General features: G+C 45.2%; 1 protein-coding gene across 4 annotated transcripts in view; it reads right to left on the reverse strand.

Moving 5' to 3' along the window:
- Dlgap2 (DLG associated protein 2) overlaps positions 1 to 23,198 on the reverse strand; it is a 684,399-nt gene that overhangs the window by 74,566 nt on the left and 586,635 nt on the right. For all 4 annotated transcript variants that reach the window (XM_040733553.1, XM_040733551.1, XM_021234406.2 and 1 more), the window contains one exon: positions 16,879 to 17,090. In XM_040733553.1, the coding sequence (XP_040589487.1) occupies positions 16,879 to 17,090 (212 nt within the window). The remainder of the gene's footprint in view (positions 1 to 16,878; positions 17,091 to 23,198) is intronic.

The following is a 23,198-nucleotide window of genomic DNA, read 5'->3' on the forward strand; positions in this document are numbered from 1 at the left end:
TGTGATCACTTCAGTCTCAGGTATGTCTTTGTTGAGTAAAATCAGATGAGATGATGTTTGGAGGAGAAAGGAGAGCGGATGCTGGGACACTTTTAATGCCATAAAGACTGGAGAAACTGGGGCTGTGGTCTAATTCTGTCATGGTGATGGAGCCAAGAGAGGGCTGGGGGAAGATTGGCATCAAATGAAATGGATCTTCGTACATTGTCTAGCTTGTTGAATGCCCTAGGTTCAATCACCGGTATTGGGAGAGAGAGAGAGAGAGAGAGAGAGAGAGAGAGAGAGAGAGAGAGAGAGAGAGAGAGAGAGAGAGAGAGAGAGAGAGAGAGAGAGAGAGAGAGAGAGAGAGAGACAGGAGAGACAGACAGACAGACAGACAGACAGACACAGACACAGAGAGACACACAAAGACAGAGATTGGAAAGCACTGTGTAAAGATTTTATGATTCAAGGATTTGCTGAACCGCAGTTGACCTTAGGGTAGTAAGAAAAGGTAAGAGAGTATTCTGTGAAGAGTTGTGACAAATACAACCAGTAGATGGAGCAATAAGAGAGCTGCGACCACAAGGCCCACAGCTGTTTGTGAAATCAGCTTGGTGTGTGCTGAAAATCTGTGGCCAAGTGACCACCAAAGCTGGATACAGAAGACATCAGGAGCAAGAGGAAGTATATGGCTGGGAGGAAGACGATGTGTGAAGATCCACAGTACAATGATCCACAGTACTATTAGGTACCGGACAGGATGAAGTGGGGGAAGAGAGTTCATGTCAAGAAGGCCCATTTGATGCCCATCTTCACCCATCCATCCCCTGATTCCATTTTCTCACGTGGGCATAAAGAGGTCTCTGCTTGTCTGTGAGACTCAGAGGTTCTTGGTGGTGACACTTTTCAGAGCATTGTTACCTCCAATCAACACTTTATCATCTACATCAGAATTAGGTATATAGATGCAGTGATATAAAGCTCACAATTGCCAGTGTATATTTACAAAGTGAATATATGATTCCCTTATTTTGGTGAAGTATATAGATAAGATCTTGAAGATAATTCAGGATCCTGCAAGACAGGTAGGGATAAGCAGGGAGCAAGAGGACCATTGATGGGGGAATGTCCTTCTGTATATGTTTCTCTTATTGGCTGATAGATAAAACACTGATTGGCCAATAGCCAGACAAGAAGCATAGGCTGGGCTTCAAGAGGAGAAGAAGGCAGGGGAGAGGGAGGCAGAGAGAAGATGCAAGGAGATGCCATGCTGCACAAGGAGTAACATGCAAGATTATAGGTATGCTACAGCCTCCTGGAAATATATAGACTAGTAGAAATGGGTTAATAATTAAGACAGAGCTAGCCCATAAGAAGCCTGAGTCATCAGCCAACAGTTTAATAATTAATAGGTCTATGTGTGTTTATTTGTGGCTGTAGGGTGGTGGGACTTAGTGGGATGGACACCTTCCTCTACAGATCATAGGTACCCACAAACGTGTCTATGTCCTTCAGGGTATAGTAGCCCTGTATGCATTCTACAGAGGTCACAAAGACACAGAAGGGTGGCTGGATTTGAACCACTGTCCCATCATGCTTGCCCTGGCAGGAAGATGGAAGTGTAGGACTCAATAATGCTATGGAAGGAAGCATTGAAGGGAGCAGTCAGGAGAGAGGTAAGGATCAGGAACGAAAGAACACCTTTCATGTTAGAGTATGAAGAGTAAGGAGTGCTCAGGTACCCATGTGAGCAAAAGACAAGAGACAGACACAAGCAGGTCTTGGGAGGTAAGAGGCCAAGACTAGTGTGCTATGGCCACAAGACCCTGCTGCTACAAGCACCAAGAAGGATAATTCCTGGAGCCTGTAGAGGAGCATGACACAACCACACCAGACCTGGGGCTTCAGGGCCCCAGACGTGTGGAGTCTGCCCAGCACAGGTACTCTGCTGAGCAGTCCCCAGAAGCCAGGATGACCTGCCTCCCCAAGGGAGTGATGGCCATGGATGCTTCTGGATCAGCCCCATTCTAGGGTTTGTCTCTCTCACAAGGGAGGTCATAAACTCACTGTTTCCTGGGCTACATATCTGTCTTTAGTACTTTCACAGTGATCTCTGGGACATAAAATGAGGCAGTATCCTTGGAAATAAATCTCACTTTTGTAGTTTCAACACACATGCTTCAAATTACAACTCCATTCATAGCTTTTAAAATGTAACTGTCTGGGAAACATATTTACAGGTTACCAATGTCCCAGAAGACTATAATCTCCTTCTTAGTGTCTTGTCTTATATTAACATGACACATGTTTTTGGTAAATTTTAAAAAAGGAAAACAATGAAAAAGAAGTAAATCCTCCTGGCTAACTCACCATCCAAAGACATCCATGATTAGAATTTTTGTACCCATTAAAGTTGATTTTCTAGAATCAAATATGATTGCCTTTTTTGTATAGCAAGATGCGGTCCAACTACACATATGAAGGTTTTTAGATGATCAATGTCTAAATGGCTCAATTTTCTGTAAAGCACATGACCCTTTGGAATGGGCTGGGGGACTCATCTAATCAGTAGAGTATTTAAGAAAAAAAAAAGACTGGGTTGCCCAAGCAGGAGGGAATTCAGGCTCCAGACATCCACAGGCCTTCAGACTCAAACTGAAACATCATGTGTTCCTAGAATGGCCAGCCTACACCTGCCCCATGAATTTGGACTTCAGCCTTTGACCTGCACAAGTTCCTGGGTAGATTCTCTGGATGCACACTCACCAGCTCTGTGTGGTTCTGTCTCTCTGTGACAGTCATACCACCGAGAGTGGCAGGCTCTAGGCTCTGCAGTCTGAGCTGCTCTGTGTAGTAGCTCAGTATTGCAATCTTTCTCTGTACAAGATTGGGTCCCCTCAGGCCCACAGGGATGGGGAAATAATTTGCCTTTCTGTGTTACCAGGTACTTTGAGACCCAGGAGCCTCAGATCTCTCTGACTTAGGCACCCTTCTTGGAGGCAGCAACAGTGGGGCCTTTTCTTCTCCTGCATGATTGTCTACCTCCTCTCCTGCTGCCATGACAGGCCTGGGTTCCCAGGACACAGCTCATTTGTCCTATGGTGTATTGTAACTGAAGGAGTTATTTTTGACCTCAATGCCACCTCCACCCTCACTGAATGCCCTCAGGTTCCCCACCCAAGCTTTCCACATAGCCTTCATAGTTCTGCTATGGATATCCAAGGAGATCAGCCCTCAGGACAAAGTGATGATGATATCTTCAGTATAACCGTGCCACAATTTTCTTCATTATGAAAATATTTTGGTGACCTTTGGAGACTGATAACAAGTGAATGAGTCATCATTTCCTACTCGAATGAGGCCCAGTGCTTCTAATTCTATATCATAAATAATAGCTAGAGAGACTTCCACGGTTGCTTATTCACTACAGTATACCTGCATCCTTAGGGGGAGGGAGGGAGAGAGAGAGAGAGAGAGAGAGAGAGAGAGAGAGAGAGAGAGAGAGAGAGAGAGAGAGAGAGAGAGAGAGAGAGAGAGAGAGAGAGAGAGAGAGAGGAGACTAAGGTGTGTATTTTAAGATATCGGTTGCCGGACTACTCATTGAAAGACATTTTGAAAGCAGTTTTAACTGGAGTCAAAACACTTACTTCACAGAGAGATGCGATTATTAAAAGTTTAAAACTGTGAAGATGGCTTTTGTCATTGCTAATTGACTATCTTGGTGTAGGTGCCCCGCTAGTGTCCCCTCTCCCTTCACATTTCTCTATTGCTTTATTCACTTGATTTACCAAGTCAGTCTTTAATGCATTCTCATTTTTTTGGATGAATAAATACAGGAGTTGGTATTATTAGGTATGATACCCCAAAGGAGACAGTGAACTAAACATTCCATTGTCTTGACCGTTTAAGTGAATTTCACATAGTATGACTTAGTCCTTTCTCACCACTGCTTCCAGGAGTAGGCTTGTCACTCTGACTGTGCCCTAATCTTATAGTTCGATGAAAATCCTTTCTTAATGTCTCTGCTGGAGTCTTGAGGGTCATGCTTTCAATAGCCATCAGGTTATGGGTCATTAACAGAAATCCTAAGTGCATGGCTCTGGCAGACATTGTGAGGGTCTGTGAAAATAGAGTATTTCCCAGGTCAGGAATGGTCACTTGGAACAATTCACTGTTATTTGACTATATGTATGTAGCTACCTGCCAGTCATCTTGGGATGAACCTCCACAGGGCTGGGTCCCCTGGAGGAATACACAAGTTACTAGCAGATGAACCAAAACATGCTCACTGCATAATTGATGGTGCAGAAAATGCATTTTGTAGATGTGAATGTCACATGAATGAAAAAAATTAGGACACTGAGTTGGATCAGAAATTAGAAGAAAGGAAATTTTATGTAATATATCTAAACAGATTTCCCCCTGAGAGGGTTACAAAGAAAAAGAGGCAAGTATTAAACACCATTACATTTCTACTGGTAAAGATAACCAAAAAGAAGAATTAATAGTAACTGTTTCCCCAGTACTCCTAGCTCACCTTCACTCATTGTGTGCCAGCATATCTGAGATCTGCTAAAGAAGCAACTCCAGGACGGGTCCTAGTCTTTAGCTATGTATAACAAATTAATTCCTAAGCACTCGCATCTCGGGGAAGAACAAAAGAGATATAAGGAATTCACAGGGAAAACCCAACGACAGCAGAAGAAATGGGTAGATTAGGGAACAGGAAAACAAGGGAAAATTGGAAATCCAATCTGAGCTAGCTATGTGATGCGGTCTTAGGACTACTGCTTCCAGCCTCTTCCTAGAAGGCCACTTTTCCTCTCAGGATAACTTCTGAGGTTGACAGATCATTGTCGCCAGTGTTATGTCTCCTCAGAAGCAAGTGCAGAGGTACGCTTTAGGCACTGTTCTTAAGACCAAATGATTTCTATGGACAGATGAATCGGCAATGGATTTCTGCAGAAGGACCGGTGTTGTGTCTGAAGCTAAATGGTCTAAAAATTAAGAGATTCCCAAGACGCTCTTCAGGACATGCGCCTCTAAGAAAGCATCTTGTTAGTGTTTTCAGGGAGATAGGCAGTCCACCAGCCTGAGATGTATCCCTGTCCCTTTCCCTCTGGACTTCACAGATACAAGGTACTAAACCATGGATGCATTAAACAATGCGGAATTGCTTCCAAGCTATCCAGAGCCTTATTCCTTATTCTGACAAAGATGAAAGATTTGGAGGTAGACACACCCCAGGAGAATTCCTTTGTTGTGTTGCCAAAGAGAACTGTGTGGGTAGTAAGCAGGTCAGCATCATTTGCAACTCTGTTGGCAATCTTGAAAACTTAGAGGCAGTTCCCCAGCAATGAAGTATGAACTTAAATTACAGCTTAGTTACCCTCTGAACCCAGATCAAGGTGAGCTAGATTTATAGGACTGTGAGAGAAGGTTGCTCATGGCTACTGTCTAGGGGGGTTCTGAACTCATGAACTTCAACTCTCTCTGATTCCATCTACAAATGTGTCATAATTACATGACCAGAGGGAAGATGGCTAGGTGTTATCAAGGTCCTAAACTGCAGACTTTGAGGTAGAGGAATAACCCAGACCATCCAAGGTGGGACCATTGCTCTCTTAGATACCCCAGAATTGGAAGAGGAAGGCAGGAGGAGCAACATGGAGATGATGAAGGGGCAGTCTGGAGAGTGACATGGTTATTCCTTCTCTAGCTGGCTGAGTTTGAAGCTGGGACCACCAGTCAGAGCCTCCTCCTCCTCCTCCTCCTCCTCCTTCTTCTTCTTTTGGCTTTTCTGAGACAGGGTTTCTCTGTATTGTTTTGGAGGCTGTCCTGGAACTCACTCTGTAGATCAGGCTGGCCTCGAACTCACAGAGATCCTCCTGCCTCTGCCTCCCATGTGCTAGGATTAAAGGCATGTGCCACCAACACCCGGGTCCAGCACCTGCTTCTACAAGTGGGGAGCTATCCCTGGGTGACGGTCAACAGGGACTTGAGGTCTCTACCTTACACTGCAACATCTTGCCCTGAGGGAAAACCAGCTTCCTACCAGACACTCTAGTAAAGAGTGAAGCCCACCCACAGCACTGAGGATACAGCCCAGTGAGAGCCATGCCAGACACAAGACCCAACATCTTCCGACAGTAAGTTCATTTTGTGTTAAGTTGCTAACTTGGTAGTGTGTCTTAGTTGTAGCTGAAGCTAATAAAATAACCGAGAGGAAAACAGTGCATAGCACACTTATGATCTCATCTCAGTTTCATAATATATACCTGCATGTACGTGCTTGCATGCACACAAGAGTATCTAGGCAGTGGGATCCATGGAATGTCAACGACATGGGCACACTTCTACTTCATGCAATAATGTTTGTGCTAGGCTTTTGCCGCAAGTGTAATTAATTTTACAATTTAAACAATTGATTTAATAGTTCATTTAATTCACTAGCTGATGTGTTCTGAAGCTGGCCCTGATACGGCATGGAGGACTCACACTGTGTGGAAGAACTCTCATGGCCTTGGGCTTCCCACAGACATCCCTTTGGGATAATTTCTCACTGTGACAAACTTTTTAGGCTGTTCTTTTGGTTTGCCGCTACATCACACAGTGTGTCAAATATGACATGTCTTGATAGGCTATGGGTTTGACATATGCATTACACACTTGGGTTGATAGTAAGTGACTACATCTGCTAAAATCAGTGCTGTGGCTCTTTTCTTTTAAAAATATTTAAACTGCATTTGTTTATTTTTATGTGTGTGTGCATCAGTAGTCGAATGGGTAATGAAAATTCTGTGCATTTGCACAACAAAACTTGTTTAGCTGCTAAAAAACAAACGTACAAAATTTTCAGGTGAAAAGATGGAGCTGGAAACAATCATTTTGAGTGGGGAACCCAGACCTCAAAGGGCTAAATGTTGAATGCTTTTTCTCATTTTTAAGAAGCTATATTTGAATCTTCAGATGTATGTGTGTGTTTCAGTCGAAATACTCATAGAGACCAGGAAACTAGCAAGGTGCCATGTGGCGGCTTTCCAGGGAGAGAAGACAGAACACAGTGGTATGAAGATGGAAAGGAAATTAATGGGACTGGAAGGGTTAAAGAGGGTGTGGTGAGACGGCAGGGTGGAGGAGGTAGTACAGGGAGGGGCAATTAACATTAAAGACTCTAGACGTAATCATACTAAAAGCAATATTACAGAAGCTTCCATATACATATGTACACACGCATGCATCTATATACAAAAGAGATAAAGCAGAGTCACCCTGCAACAGTGCCCTGCTAGATACCACAGGCTAACAAATAAAAGGCCCAGCATCAGGCACGGGTTACCTCTTTTCAGGTTTTAGCCAAGTGAGGTTCTGTAGACCCCTACACATTACAGAACAGTGCTATTGTTCTTGGTTGCCCTCTAGAACTTGATGGCGAGACTTACACTGCTGAAGACACCACTGACTTGAGTCGCAGAACATGAGGAAATGATGCTGGCCCCCACCCTGTAGCTTCAAAACCATTGTCTCACTTTCAAAGTGCTGCAAGGACTGTCACACTGCCAGAGGAGAAAAGGAGACACCAATCTTACCCAGCTGTGATCCCTGTGAGCTGTGACAATGGTGGCTGGCAATACATGACCACTGGTACATTACTGGCATGAATATCATAAAAGCAACCAATTACTTTCTGATCAGATTTAAGACATGCTTCACAAGACGAAATGTGTACCACTATCAGTACAAGAAACTTGTGTCTAGACAAGTCATAGGCACCAGAGGAGAACCTACTCTTATTATAGCAAATTGCCATAGTGTTAATCAACTTCTAATATCTTGTTGTTATAGTCTAAGATTAACTCACCTCTCAAACCTCATCAGAAAGACTTTGGTAAAGTAAATGGCAGTCAACACAGAGACACACTGCTGATCAAGACGTACAGAATGAGACTCTGGAGTGTTTAGCCCTAAATGGGCTATCGATGTTATATCCCTCATCCCAAGTCATGTAAATCATTGCATAAGAGGGAGCAGAAGATGCTAAAAACTAGAGGAAAAGGATGACCAGAGTGAAGCAGTGTTCTCTGGATACAGACGGGCAGTTTCACACACAACTCACAGAGTTGTAACAGCATGAACAGGACCTGTGTAAGCTCATGCCAAACAAACTCCCAGTACAGAGTGGGGAGGTAGCCAGTGGTAACTGATAGCTACTGGGAGGGGGACAATTTGCTTTCTTTAACGGCGTGACCCCTGGTGGCCAACCACATTCAGGTGGATGGCCATACACCTAAGAGTGTCCGTACAGCACAAACGGATTCACTGGTCTTAGGAAAATAAGGACACAAAGTTAGTGGGTATGAAAGGAGTAGGAGGTCTGTGTGGAGATGTATACAGTGTATACAATTCTCAAACAACTAGTAAAATAGTTTTAAACCATTGAATGAAAACATATATGTGTATGCAGGTATGTATATATGCATGCATGTATGTATGTAAATCCATATGTGGGTGCTCATATGTCATGGGCATAGATGTCAGAGGACAACTTACAGGAGTCTGTTCTCTACTTCTATAACTAGGGTTCCAAAGGTTGAACTTGGGTTGTCAGGCTTGGGGTGGCAGTTGCTTTTACACGAGAAGTCATCTTGTCAGCCCTCTCTCTCTCCTTTTTCCCTTCCTTCCTTCCTTCCTTCCTTCCTTCCTTCCTTCCTTCCTTCCTTCCTTCCTTCCCTCCCTTCCCCCCCTTCCCCCTCCCTCCCTCCCGTCTTTCTTTCTTTCTGTATGGGGGAATCAAATGCAGGGTCTCACACATGATCAAGGCATGCTGTACTACTGAACTGCATGTCATCTCCAGCCCGTGACTGCTTTATTGTTTAAAACTTGCGTGTGTGTGCATATGAAAGATTGAGTGTTATTTGTGTATGTACAGACATGTGCGTAGTTTTTAAATTAGATGTTAAGAATGTCAAACTCTCAAGAAAAAGATACTAAAAAGGGACTTTAAACAGGTAGAAAATGTGACAGATGTGTAGAATAACTGGATAAAGGTCAAAGCTATGCAGCAGGGAGGCCCTGTAACAACCGGGGGACAAGACCCTTGGCAGCACAGGGGCACATCCCAAGGTGCAGCCCTGGTGTCACAGACTGCCAAGTGTGCTAAGTCATTGCTTCCCGATGGCAGGGACCTGGAAGACATATGCCAAGTGCTCAGCCACCTAGCAGAAGCCATGTCCCTGCTGGGGTCATCATGAGCTTCCTGGCACCGCAAAGCTGGCCTCAGAGATGCAAACACAGGCACAGAGCTGGCAAGAGCATCACACAGCCTGGCACTGAAATTCACCCTGGTCTCCAACTGAAATTATGGATCTGGAAGCTATCAGATCTCCATGGAAACCGTGGGAAAGGAACCTTGCACCAGGGAGCACATGGCTTCCTGCTAATTTAAACACTGCCGGGTTAAGGCGTGTGATATCTGGGAGGCTTCGGCTCCCTTGACTAATAACACAGAGGTAAGCACCAAGTGTGTCTTGGCTCTACAGGCTTGTCCTGTCCTGATGGTTGTTGTGGTCACCTTTTGAGGACAATTAACTCACAGGTGTCTCCAGCAATAGTTTATTTGTTAGGTTTACTAGCAATGGTCCCTGCATGTGACTCCTAAATTATTATTTTTATTCATTCAGTAATATGCTGAACAACCTGTACACGACAGCAGTTTTTCTCTTTAAGCTTGTTGGGTGATGTCTTTCTATTGTTTGTTATCAGAGCCCATTTTAATTTTATTTATGTATTTTTAAATCATGCGAATTATGATTTTATTCTACCAAAACCACAGGCTCCTACATCTTTCTTTTCCTTATAGTCTTTCAAGAAGAACATGTTAATATAAAGCCAATCCTCTAACTTGCCCACATTTCTGAAGGACAAGCATTTATTTATTGAAAACAGATTCTCCTTTCATGCAATATATCCTGATCAGTTTCCTCTTCCTCCACTCCTCCCGGCTCTCCCAACCTTAGCTCTCCCCCAGGTCCACCCCCAGCCTCTGTTTCCTCTTCAGAAAAGAGCCTTGAGAAGACAACAGCCAAACACGACAAAGCAGTGCACACTAAGACAAGGCAGAAGTCCTCATATCAAGGCTCGTCAAGGACACCCAAAGGGTACAACAGAGTTCCAAGAGGCAACCCAAAGGGTACAACAGAGTTCCAAGAGGCAACCCAAAGGGCACAACAGAGTTCCAAGAGGCAATCCAAAGGGTACAACAGAGTTCCAAGAGGCAACCCAAAGGGTACAACAGAGTTCCAAGGGCAGGCAAAAGAGTCAGAGACACACCGCTCCCACTGTTGAGTCTCACACAAACACCAAACCAACAGCCATAACCCCCACACACACAGACCTGGTGCGGACCACGCAGGCCCCGTATTTGCCACTGCTATCTTTGTGAGCCCCGCTTAGTCGGTTCAGCGGGCCATGCTCTCCCGGTGTCCTCCATCCTCCGTGATCCGACAATCTTTCCTCCTTTCTTCTGTGGGATTTCCTGAGTTCTGAGGGGAGGGACCCAATGGAGACCTCCAATTTAGACTCCCTTTCCACATAACGTCTCTGCACCTGCTCCTGTCTGCTCCTGGGGACAGACTCTGTGACGATGACTGGATGAGGTGCCAATGGGTGAGTATAGTAGACTATCATTCAGAATTATTTCATTACGTGAAGCAAATATTTATATTTATAAAGTTACCTACTATAGTGCCATTTATAATATAATATTAGAATAATCTATGATTCAAGTAAGCATAGCGGATTGGCAGAATAAATCACTGTTTGTCCATACAGGTGAGAATATTTCTGTAAAATGGTTAGATTTCCAGAATATATTTTCAAGTAAGAGTTGTGACATGCTACATTATTGTAAGAAAGATGATCAATTAAAAATCCATAATGGTAGCTTAATATTTTGTCGTAAGTGACGCTATAATAGACATCTTTATGACTTTTTTAAATTCGTCACAGAAAGCTCTCCAAAGCTTTTTAATTTTGCCAGTCTTGCAGTTGTAAAATGTGTAGTTCTAGATTTTCTGGAATTTCCCTTATTCTGTTTCACTTTTTATATATTAAAGACCATTTGCCATCTTAAAAAAAAAATTGTTTCATTGATTTTTTTTTTTTTTGGCGAGTTGTGTTTGGTTCTATTCTAGGTCTCCAGGCTATCCAGTCTCTGGCTCCTGGCCATGCAGGCAGTGTAGGGCATTGGCTCCCTCTTGTGGTGCGGGCCTCAAGTTAACCCAGACATAGGTTGGCCACTCTCACAATTCTGGGCCACCATTGTCCCAGCACATCATGCAGGCAGACAGGTGGAGGCTTTTGTGGCTGGGTTGGTCTTCAGGTTATTCTTTCCGTAGCCTGTGGAGCACCTTCCCACACCAAAGAGACTCGAACACAGAGGTGAGGGCTCCATGCGGGCACCAGCTCCACCTCTGTAAGTTCAATGAGCTATGTGGATGTTGTCCTTTCACGGCTGTCTGTGTTAAAATTACAGATGGATAAGTATGTGCGCCTGAGAGCAATTGCACATGGAGGCCAGAAGAGGGCGTCAGATGGCTGTGAACCAGCCAGACGCCTGGTCCAACTCCTGCTTGGATGATTTTCTAGGTATCCCAGCTCAGGTCTTCATGCTTGTGCTCCTGGCAGTTTTGCCGACTGGGCCATCTCCCAGCACCTTGTCTCCCTTAGTTTAGGTGGAAGGTTGTGGCTGTCATTTGTGGAACAGCACAAGCGGAGGCAAATGGTATTCATGCTCGGAGGTGGAGATGCCCCCACTCTGCCAGGTGCTTGGTACTTATTGATAGGAGAATCTGGCCAGGAACTGAGCTGGGACAGTGTGCCGTTCCTGGGGGAACAGGAGCCAGGCTGCCCATTTCCCTGCTGAGGGTTGTCTCCGGCAGCTCATCCTCCCTCCTCAGGACAGGCATTCAGGGGACACACCGTCAAGTAGGGGGCACTGCTATTTCTTTCATGTCTCTACAATCTACAGAAAAAATTTCAGAATAAATTTTAGGCCAGGCAATGGTGGTACACTCCTTCAATACAGCACTTGAGAGGCAGAGGCAGGAGGATCTCTGAGTTCCAGGCCAGCCTGGTCTACAGAGCAAGTTCCAGGACAGCCAGAGCTACATAGAGAAACTGTGTCTTAAGAAAAAAAAATAATGAAAACAAATTTTAGGTTTTTCAGTTCCAGAAAGATTTAATTATTTGTAATTGTTTTTTATATTAACTTTTCTTTTTTGATTTCTAAGATGTCTTTGTATATTAAGAGTATGAACATGTGTTCTCACACTGAAAATTTCCTTCGATGTTTTTGTTGAGCTGGGCGGTGGTGGCGCACGCCTTTAATCCCAGCACTTGGGAGGCAGAGGCAGGTGGATCTCTGTGAGTTTGAGGCGGGGCTGGACCGATAGCCTCCAAAACAATACAGAGAAACCCTGTCTCGTAAAAAAAAAATCATGTTTTTGTTGTCAATTAGCCCAGTGACAGCAACTTTTGGTTTGCTGATGCATTTGTTTTGACCATGAATAAGTTTTTAATTGAATTAAAGTTAATTAAAATTGGTTAGTATCTTACAGCTTTTCCTTATATAAGATGTTTAAACATTTTTCTCTATTCCAAGGCTATAGAATGTTCGTGTGTGTGTGTGTGTGTGTGTGTGTGTGTGTGTATGTGTGTGTGTACATTAGGAAGGGTCCTTAAAGGTCAAAATCAAAAGAAAATTATATATATATATATGTATATATATACACACACACACATATATATATGCATTTTACTGACTTGGCTTCCACATGGGGTTGGACGGATCAACAATGGCTGTCTTGATGCTAAAGACAGAGAACCAAGCTCTCAAACCAGGATGCTCAGGACATGTTTGAGAGACCCTGGCCCCAGAAAACCCCTGATTCCAGCCCCTACACAGCCTGGATGGCTCAGCTCTAAGCCCCAAACCAGTGAAAGAAACACACCCTGGATTTGGGACCCAAGCTAGTGAAAGGGACGCTTTATCTCTGAACCTAGAGTCAGGGAAAAACACCCTAACTCTAAAACTAGTGCCAAAAGAACACACTTGGCCCCTAGATTTGGGGCATGTAAAACAAATTTTCCCAGACCCTAGAAATCGGGTTCTGGACTTCGGGTTTAACAATGTTGAAAGCCTGGATGCACACAGAAGAGTCATGGTGTTGAGTCCACAATGGAAGGCTGGAGAAGCTGGAGTCTGGTGTGTGAAAGGACTTTTGCTGTCACAGACATTCTTGCTCAGAAAAGAAAGGTAGCTCCTATGCTCTCTCTCAGCCTTTGTTTTCTTCTGAGTTGTTTACTAGAAGTTTCCACCCACCTTGGGAGTGGGGTGGTTACCCTCCCAGTCACTGCCCCACGTGGTGACCCTCACTAATCCTGGGCATGTCTCAGTTAGTCCAGTTGACCATCAAGACTGTGCCTTCCGGGACTCATGTGTCTCCAAGAATACACAGATGCATTCATGAAGACATCCATGCCCCTGCAAGGGCTCATCTTCTGATGAGTGTGAGTAGACTCTTGAGTAAGTCTTCTGTTCTCTACAAGCCTAAAGTGCCACCTTCAGCGCTGAATGGCGCAGGCAGGTTCAACATTATTAGACTTTTGATTTTTAATTCAACTAAGCAAAACAAAGCAAAAGGCTCAAATTAAATTATTAGCTCTACTTTTCATAATAACAGACTTGAATTGGTAATTCAAGTATCTTAACGCTGATACGTAAGCTAATTAAAAAGTGCAGTAAATTGGATTCAGTAGCAGCTTGGAAATCATATTTAAATGAACTGGTAAGAACCCTGCTTGCTGCTCGGCACACAGCAGGGGCTGGAGCTCAGATGGGCAGGCCTCCACCTGGCCCCAGAGGACATCCTGATCCCTGAACCCAGCAGCCGAGAAGCATAGCATGAAGACAGCTGTGACAAGGACTCCAGTGGTCGCTATCGACGAAAGACTTTCTAGGATCATGCTCTGTCCTAGAGACGCATCTCGGGAACTGAAAGGGCCTGTGTGGACAATATGGATACATTGTAACAGTAATGAGGGGGACCGACTCTTTTACAAGACAGCTTTCCCACAGCGTGATTCTGGAGTTTCAAGAAGCACGGTTTCAAAAGCAGGGTATCTGCAGCTTTCTTGGAGGGGATTTTCTCAAAAGAAGAACTGATAACTGACAACTAGAGGCACAGTCTGCCTCTACTCCCCCCTCCACCGGGCTAGGCAGCCTTAACAGCCTGCTGATGCATTCTAGTTTATGGGATTGCACAGTGATGCAGGGAGTGCCTAAAGTGCCCAGGAGTGCAGCAGGTTAAAATGATGACAAGACTTAAGGCCCTTCCCCAGCTCACTGCCAAGTTCATCTCTCACCACCACATCTGCTTTCTGTCTTTTTAAATCGAAATATTTTTTTTTTTCATTTTACGTACCAACCCCAGTTCCTTCTCCTTCCTCTTCTTCTGAACCCCACCTTCCTTCCATCCCATCCCCATCTACCCCTCAGAGAGGTAAGGCCCCCCTTGGGGAGTCAACAAAGTCTGGCATATAAGGTTGAGGCAGGACCAAGCTCTTCCCCGCTGTATGAGGGCTGAGCAGGGCATCCCACCATAGGGAATGGGCACCAAAAAGCCAGTTCATACACTGGGACTACTGCCAGAACCCCCTCCCCGCCCGCCCCCCCACCAGCAGATCAAGTCACACAACTGTCACCCACATTCAGAGGGCCTAGTTTGGTTCCACGCACATTCCCTAGCCACATTTGCTTCCCGAAACACTGCCAAAGGTAAGCAAATTGTTTGTGCATAGAGGAAAACAGACGCTCACAGAGATGAGCGAATTCGCGTGTCCGTTTTCAGCCTCTGAATCACTCTGTATCTAGGAAGTGTCTGTCAGTCACTCCTGCTGGGAAATTCTACGGCGTGAAAAGGAAACAATCAATAATAAGGGGCCTGTCAGAGCCAGTTATTTACAATTATACTTTGAATGCATTTTTAGAATAATCAATTTCATTTGAAACGGTCTCCAAATCTAAATAAACTCTAGAATAAAGATGGTCTATTTATGCAGCTTATTAGAAAATGAAAGCTTTGGTTAACTTAAGTGGTTTCCACGGCTGGTCTCAGTGCAGCCCAGAGAACTCTTCTTCATGCCAGTGGCTTCTGCCCCCAGCCCTGTTGGACCTGCAGGTAACATGAGGAATGGGGTTAGTTCAAATTACACTACTCTGTCAGTGGGGAACCTGCATGGGACCGAACTAAAACCTCTGAATGTGGGTGACAGTTATGTGGCTTGATCTGTTGGGGGGGAGGGGCTGGCAGTAGCACTAGGACCTACCCCAGGTACATGAACTGGGTTTTAGAGCCCACTCCCTATGGTGGGATACCTTGCTCAGGGGAAGGGCGTTGGTCCCGCCTCAATTTGGTATGTCAGACTCTGTTGACTCTCCAAGGAAGGCCTTACTGCCTCTGAGGAGTGGATAGGGGGTGGGAAGCAGGGAGGTGAGGAGGCGGAAGGAGGGGAGGGGAACTGAGGTCAGTATGCAAAATGAAAAATAAAATTTTTAAATAAAAAAATTGCACTACGCACCTCTCTGTTCTTCAAAAAAGATGTTTGCTCACACGGGCTGCCCATGGCTCGCCCAATAAGATTCTGCGGCAATTCAATTTTTGAATTTTCATTCTGTAAGCTAATGCTCATGAGTTATTGGGTTTAATGGGAGAAATTACGGTAGTGCTGCCTTGTTATAGTGAGTACCAGGTTAGTGGAGGATCCACTGGGCGACTCCTCTGATTAGAGATTGGTGTTTTACTGCATATACATCACAGGGAGGAACTGTAAGAATGCACAGAGCACTGAGCGGCTTGTCACCTGCTGCTGTCCACTTACACAGGACAGGCATCTCCAAACGGGAAGCGAGGAGGCACCAGGTGGTTCTTAGCTTTTTACAACCAGACTCCCTGACATATTGGACATGCCATCAGGGAGACTGCTGAGAGCAACTGCCTTTTGCATAGTTCAATAGCTAATTTCCCAAGTGAGTTTTAGCTGTTTATATTTCAGAAGTTAAGCTTATCAATGGTTTGCCTTTGAACAAATACACAAAGTCTATTGATCTTATGTCTGTGAAAACAAGCCATGTCCTTCACCTTTACAAAAATCTACTATGAAGTTAAGAGTCCACCAAAAAGCCCCTGTTGAGATATTTCCTCACAGACATTCACACAGTCACACTGCCATTTGAGTGGAAGCATGTACCTCTTAATGCAAATGTTGGAGTGATGTGCATGGTCCTGACGCACACTGGAGGCTTCAAATCAGACACAGGGTCATCCTTCAGACATAGAGAGTTTCAGGACAACCTGGGCCACATGAGATCCTACCTCAATCACCCCATCCCCTCAAAAACCAAACTAAAACCTAAGCACACACAGAGCTTGCCCAAGCATATTTTCACAATTATGAAATAAACAGCTAAAGTCGGATTGGTCATCCAACTGGTTACCCAATACCAAATGATCAGCACTTAAGACACATACACATACAGACAACGTTCTATGGGCTGAGCAGGTTGTACTTATGAAACAGCGAAAAAAGAGGACACAAATTCCATAGACAGTAAGGAGAGGAGTGTATGGGAGGGTCTGGAGAGAGAAAAGGAGAACAGGATATAATTACATTGTAATACTGCCCAGTAAAATAGCAATGTGACAAAAAGAATGAGGAAATGGAACCCATAGGGTCTAACGCTGTCAACTTAAATTGAAAGGGGAGATAGCTCACCCAAGGCTAACTAGCTGTGGGGAGGGAAAGAAAAGGTCAGGAGAGAGAAGACATCTTTCTTACGTTTGGTGGTCTCCAAGTGGTCTTTGTACAATGGACTTCAGCAGGGGCTCTGGCCGGAGGGTCACCTTTGGAGATGTTTTGGGGCTGGAGTCTGACTCTCCACTCTCCTCATCACCCATGGCTTTGATGTAGCTGCCACTTCTCATCCTACGGCAGGGTATCTCTTCCTCTTTGCCACCTGTGGGGTACGCACCCCAGTCATCCTGAGGCACCTGGGAGAGAGCAGAGACAACACATGTCAACGATCGCCTGAGAAGTGTGTCCTACAGTTTCTTGAAGATGTAGCCCTTTGGCTATTTATCATCTTAAGTCACGCACACGTGAAGATCTGCTTTCTCACAGTCTTCCAAAGGGTCTTAATATACAATCATTGATTTTCTTCCCATTGTAAAAGTAAAAGATAAACACTGTGGAGAAAGTGAGAAGGTACTAGGAATGTAGGAAAAAGGAAAAGGAGAAACGGAAGAGGATATGATGGTGATATCTACATTATTGCAGTGGTAAGTATTTAATAAAGAAGAATTAACCCCCAAAGCCCGATTACATCACATACACAGAACACATGTACTGTCCAATGAAGAAAGACATCCATGGATCTTATGTACATCACATACACAGAACACATGTACTGGCAGATGAAGAAAGACATCCATGGAGCTAATGTATGCAGAGTGTCATGTCCCTGCACACTGTGAATTCCAACAACTCTAAGGATGCTAACTTAAAGCCTGGCGTTGGTGGCGCACGCCTTTAATCCCAGAACTCGGGAGGCAGAGACAGGCGGATCTCTGTGAGTTCGAGGCCAGCCTGGTCTACAGAGGGAGTTCCAGGACAGCCTCCAAAACAATTCAGAGAAACCCTGTCTCGAAAAAAAAAAAAGAATGCTAACTTAAAACCTTTGTGTTGTGTCCCTGGCCTAAAGGAAGACCTGGTCATTAGATGATAAAACTGATCAGCATTCTGGTTCCACACCCGCAACTCAACAGTTGCCTTTGTCCAGTAAGCTAAATCTCATAGGAATGAACATGATGTTTCTCAGAACAGCAGCCTACCTCCTCAACTCCGTGCAGCTCCTTGGCAAGGCATGTGGTCCAGTCTGGACAATTCTGCCAGTAGCTCCAAAGACTAGTAAAGGGCAACCCTGGCTGGAGAAAAGGGTCTCAGATCCTAGTGATGGAGGCAAATGATAAAACTCCACACTTAACATGTCTTCAAAGTGGTGCTTTCACTGTGAAATGTTTAGATTTTCAGTAATGTTCTGAATTGGCCTGAGAAGGAGCCTGTTTTCCTTCCAGCCCCAACAGCGCGTGACGCCAAGCACTCTGGCCCTCCTAACAGGGACCCATATGGCTGATGGGAGGGCAGGCTCTTCAGCAAAAGGCACCAGAGTTGCTCCCTGAATAGCATGGTGTTGTGCCTGTAGATCTGATCACTGTGAAGACTGTTCCTACAGCTAGTTCCCACACCCAGAGTCATGAAGGAAGGAGGCTGCCGTCCATGTGCTTGCCCACAGATGCTACATCTCGGGGAACGTTGATGTAGGCTACAGGTCTGTACGGGGTCCAGACCTAAGGGGGGGCCATGATATCTCCCCTGTTGTAGTCAGGAGCTCCTCTGCATTCTCCCATTCTGCACCTCAGGCTGGTCAGGCAGATCTTATATTCACCACTAATTCTGCGTGGTAAGGTGTATCATGACACTCACAAGGTCTAAGACAGAATGATTCGGTTGACTCTCCCTGATTAGACATGGGCACACTCTGAAGCCAGACTCGACAGTGTTAGGTGTAGATCTTGGATCAAGGAGAGGGTTTAACAGACAGAAGGTTATGGGCTCCCTACACCCCTGAGCTGGGGTAGGTGCTGCTGCTAATAGGTTGAGATCTTTAACATTTTAATGACTTGGTTCTCTGCACAGGTCTGAGGAAGAATGCAGAGCATCCTAAGAGGGCTTGGTGAAATTTTAATGGCCACGTCAAAGCACAAGCCACACGGATTACACGTTAGAGCAGCTGAAGTTTTAGGCAGACTGACATGGAAGCCAGTGACACAGAGGGTTTTTGTTCAGCATGTAATAGATATCGACCCACCCATGGAGAATCTCAGTTTATAGGGAGATATTATGTCTTGACAGTGACTATGCTTGAACACTGGGAAAATGACATCGGATGAAGAGTTGATTACTGGGGCACCTGAAAGCTCTGCTCTGGTACTTACTCGAAGCCTCTTCAGTAACTGCACACTGGAAATCCAGGCAGAGGAATGCCATCTCCGTGACACTAACCAGAAGAACAGGATGCTCATACCATGGCCAGTGCCCCAGGATGTTCATACCAGGACCAGTGTCCCAGGATGTTCACACCAGGACCAGTGCCCCTGTTTCTCTGCCAGCCCATTCAGACTCTGTGTAAACGTTGTGAGTCAGTCACCAGGAAAAAAAAAAAAGGAGCCAGGATGGAGTCTGTCCTCAGGAATGGTACACATAAACTCTATTTGAATTTTGGAAGAATCTGCCCTGACCTGTGGAAGACGGTTATGAAGGTGTCACGGTCTGTTTCATGGACTATCCCCGAGTGTCACAGATACAGTAGATTACAAGGAAGTTGATTTAATTTGTAGTTCTGGAGGCTTAGAAGTTCAAAAACACGATGCTGATATCTGTTCAGTCTCTGGTGAGCGCCTTTTGTGAGACAGGGCAGGCAAGCTTCTGCACCCACTCTAGACACTAATTACATCATGCGTGTCCTATCACCATGGCCACACCCAGGACAACTCATCGCCCCCAAGGGGTACCTCTCAATACCATCAGCATGAGAATTTGAGGACTCACTTTCCAACACATGAACTCTCAGGGTTATATTCAAACCACGGCAGGGGAAACGCACAGGAAGCTGACAGCCTTGCCTGGTGGTCAGGAGCATGGCAGGTGTCAACAATAGTAAAGGGGGATCGGGACTTCTCAGTGACCTCCCCATCTATTCACATTTTCTAAGTGTGCCAAGCTTTTCTAAAGCTGCATGTCAGTTTCCTCTGAGTCCTCAATGCCACAACATTACAGAGAGGGTGATGTACTTTGAGGGTGATAAATTACAGTGTGATGAGGCCACAAGGAGGTTAGGGTGACAGTTCCAGGAAAGCTGGGGACTGGTGGCCACTAAAGTGGGGACACTCTGTCTGAATTTGGCCAGAGGAATGGTGTAGGCAGAAGAAGCAGCATAAATAGAGACTGGTGGCCAGTCCCCGGGCTGGACCAGGGAAGCTTGCATCCTTCATCAACCAGTGAGCATCCAGGATGGATGGGGGAAGAGGTCAGCTGCTACCAACAGACAGGCTCACACTGTCAGGTTTATGGAGAGTTGGTTTTTGTTTTTGTTTTGTTTTGTTTTGAACCAAAAATCCTGTTTTCATAAAGAGCAAGGTAAAGATTGTTTTTTCTTTTCTTTTCAGCAGCCTACAAATTAACTAACAAATGAGGCCAGCTTGCATGTTTCTGTTTCTGATTTAAGAAGCCAATTTCACAGCCTCTGACAGAAAAAATTCAATACAGAAGGGGTGTAACACAGTCGATTTCCAGAGCATATGCCTGGGCTATGAAAAGCCACCAAGTCTCAGTAAATAGACCTTCCCCTTATGGCGGAAACGTTGAAAACCTGCAGCAGAACACAGAGGACTGGCCAAGTGTGCACCTGGCCCTTGCATGTGGCAGCTTCACTGCCTCGGGGAAACCAGCTTGAGGCAACCCAACCTCTGCAGAGCCAAGCCTTCGCTACGCCAAGGCGATCAGCTACCCTAATGGTCACCAGCATGCAGTGGTGAAAGCATTTATCCTAGATATCAAGGGGGCATTCTCCTGAGATTGGCATCTGCGTGTGTTGTGATGCTGTATTCAAAGCATGTCTTAACGCCACACACGAAAACATCATTTCTGTCTTTCAAGTGGCGAGGCACAGGATTTTATAATAGGGTTCTTTTTAGGTGAACTAAAGAGAAATGCCATCCAAAGCTGTGTTCTCCCTCAGGACACATCTTCCTCATTCCGTCAGCAACGTGTGTGTGTGTGTGTGTGTGTGTGTGTGTTTTAAACAGGCATCAAGTACACGAGCCACCGGGGAGAGTGACAGAGCAAGACAGCTGGGTCCTGCATGCTGTGAGCAGGGGACAGATGGATGACAAGGGACCTAAGTAAAGCATCCCACGGAGTTACCAGTCGCTGTGGAGACCCATCTGGGGAAATTCAACTCACGCGGGGAGTTCTTTCATGTACCCTGGGGTCCAACGATGCTTGTTATAAGGGGGGCCATGGACAGCCTACCCAAGGAGCGACTGCCTATATCCTGCACAAACCCGAGTCAGCTCTCCTTTGAGAGAACTAGGCTGTGTGTGAAAATCAGGCTTTTTGTTCTAGCCGGCGATTTTAATGAGCGATGGATTTTATTTTTCTAGAACATAACCACCGTGTAAATCAGGGAGAGGGAGAACGTTTGCTCGGTTGGCAATTTACCAGGAATTGTTTACCATTTCCAAATCCCCTAGGGCTGGCAGAGCCTTGCTGGAGCCTGAGTTGTCATTACAATACTCCTCTGTTGGTCTAATTTGTAGCTCTCCAATTACTGCGACCCTTCACTCAGAAACAAACATGGGAACACTTCACTCTGCACAAATTCGCTATGCCCCAACATTCTTATGTTAAAATACTTCCACTTAAAAGTTACTTTACTTCTATGTCTTTGTACATTGGAGAGCTGGCCATGCACACATATTCTCTCTCTCCTTCCTTGCCCTATCTAGGCGCCCCCTCCACTCAACAATGTATATCTAAACAGGTTACCCGAGTTTCATTTTGGAATACTCAGATGTTTGAATGCCTGGTAAGTTTATGAAGAATTATATGCAGAGTAGGAGAGTAAAGTGTGTGTAGCTGGTATTGGCTGTCAACTTGACACAGTCTAGCATCACCCAAAAGGGCGGTCTTGAGCAATTGTTTTAATTGGGTTGTCATGTGGGCGTGCTTATGAAGAATTGCTAATTAATGTAGAAACGTTTAGCCTACTGTGGGTAATACCATTGCTTGGGCAGGTAGTTCTAGGCTGTATAAGGAAGGTAGCTAAGCACAAACTAAAGCAAGCAACCAAGCAGGCAACATTCCTCCATGGTTTCTTCAGCACTTCCTTGGCTGTGAGTGAGTTCCTTGGTTGGAGAGAATATTGCATAGAATAGCGAGTAGCCCTGCCTTATATTACTTTTTATCAGAGTGCTTTATGGCAGCATGAAGGAAGCTAGAACAAGATGCATGGATGCATCACAAGGGCCAGGAAACTGGGGAGCACACAGCACGATCTCTGTGCAGAGCCCCTGCTTGTGGAAAGACTTCCAAGACCAAGATTTTCCTATCCAATCTGGGAAGTGGAGACCTGGTTTGTGCTGGTGAGTTTTAGCTGCTGCTGAGAGCTTACCGGATGTGAGGAGAGAGCTATAAGAGGTCTTTGGATATAAATGGCAGGATGTAGGGCATCTAGGGCTGGGAAGGAGTACCCGCAGACACTAATAAACCATGCATTGAAAGATTAGCTATGAAGGCCAGCCTCAAATCCATGCCTGTGTTTCTTTCTACACCATGGTGAGAACAAACAATTCTCATCTCCATAGATACGCTGGAGCTTAAGTACGTGCAGAATTCATCCCTCTAGGATCTGGGTATCAGCTTCGCGCTCAAAGTCATCTTGAGTCATTAGCTCTTGGCTAAATGTTCCTTCCTTTCCCTTGGAGCTCTGTGTTTCTGTCTGTCTGTATGTCTGGTCTGTGGGCCCATCTCTCTTTCCACCTCGGTTTGCATCTGTCTCTCTCCCAGTGCTGTTTTGGAGAGTCATTCTTTGGGCATCAATACACATGAAATGAGTCCCACTGGAGCCTGTGTGGGTTGAAAGCATTCTTGTGACAGTAAATGCAACTCCACAGCAGGCCAATGCTGAGAGGCTTAGAGCGCTCAACTTCAATCAACTCTCACTTACTGCTGGAGGACTCAAAGCAGCTACTGTGGTACCTGGGGTCAGGAGGACAAGGGATAAGAGCTTGTGGGAAAATTGTAGGCAAACATTCTCTTGTGGCAAGAGGTCAGAGATGATGGGAGACATAAGCTGAGATCTCACATCTGTTCTTTAGGAAAAAAGTGGGCCTTAGGTGGCTTGGAGTAGGTACCCAGGTGGCTCTCTGGAGAAGAGGCAGGAAGACCAATGACATAGGTTCCATATCTCTGAGTTAAGGGTAAGTTGGGGGCAGTGCTCATAACCCTTTTACTTAAGCTATGGAGGGGACATGGTTCCT

Source organism: Mesocricetus auratus, unplaced genomic scaffold (assembly GCF_017639785.1).
Source record: "Mesocricetus auratus isolate SY011 unplaced genomic scaffold, BCM_Maur_2.0 Super-Scaffold_100031, whole genome shotgun sequence".
In the NCBI taxonomy this organism is placed as follows: Eukaryota; Metazoa; Chordata; class Mammalia; order Rodentia; family Cricetidae; genus Mesocricetus; species Mesocricetus auratus.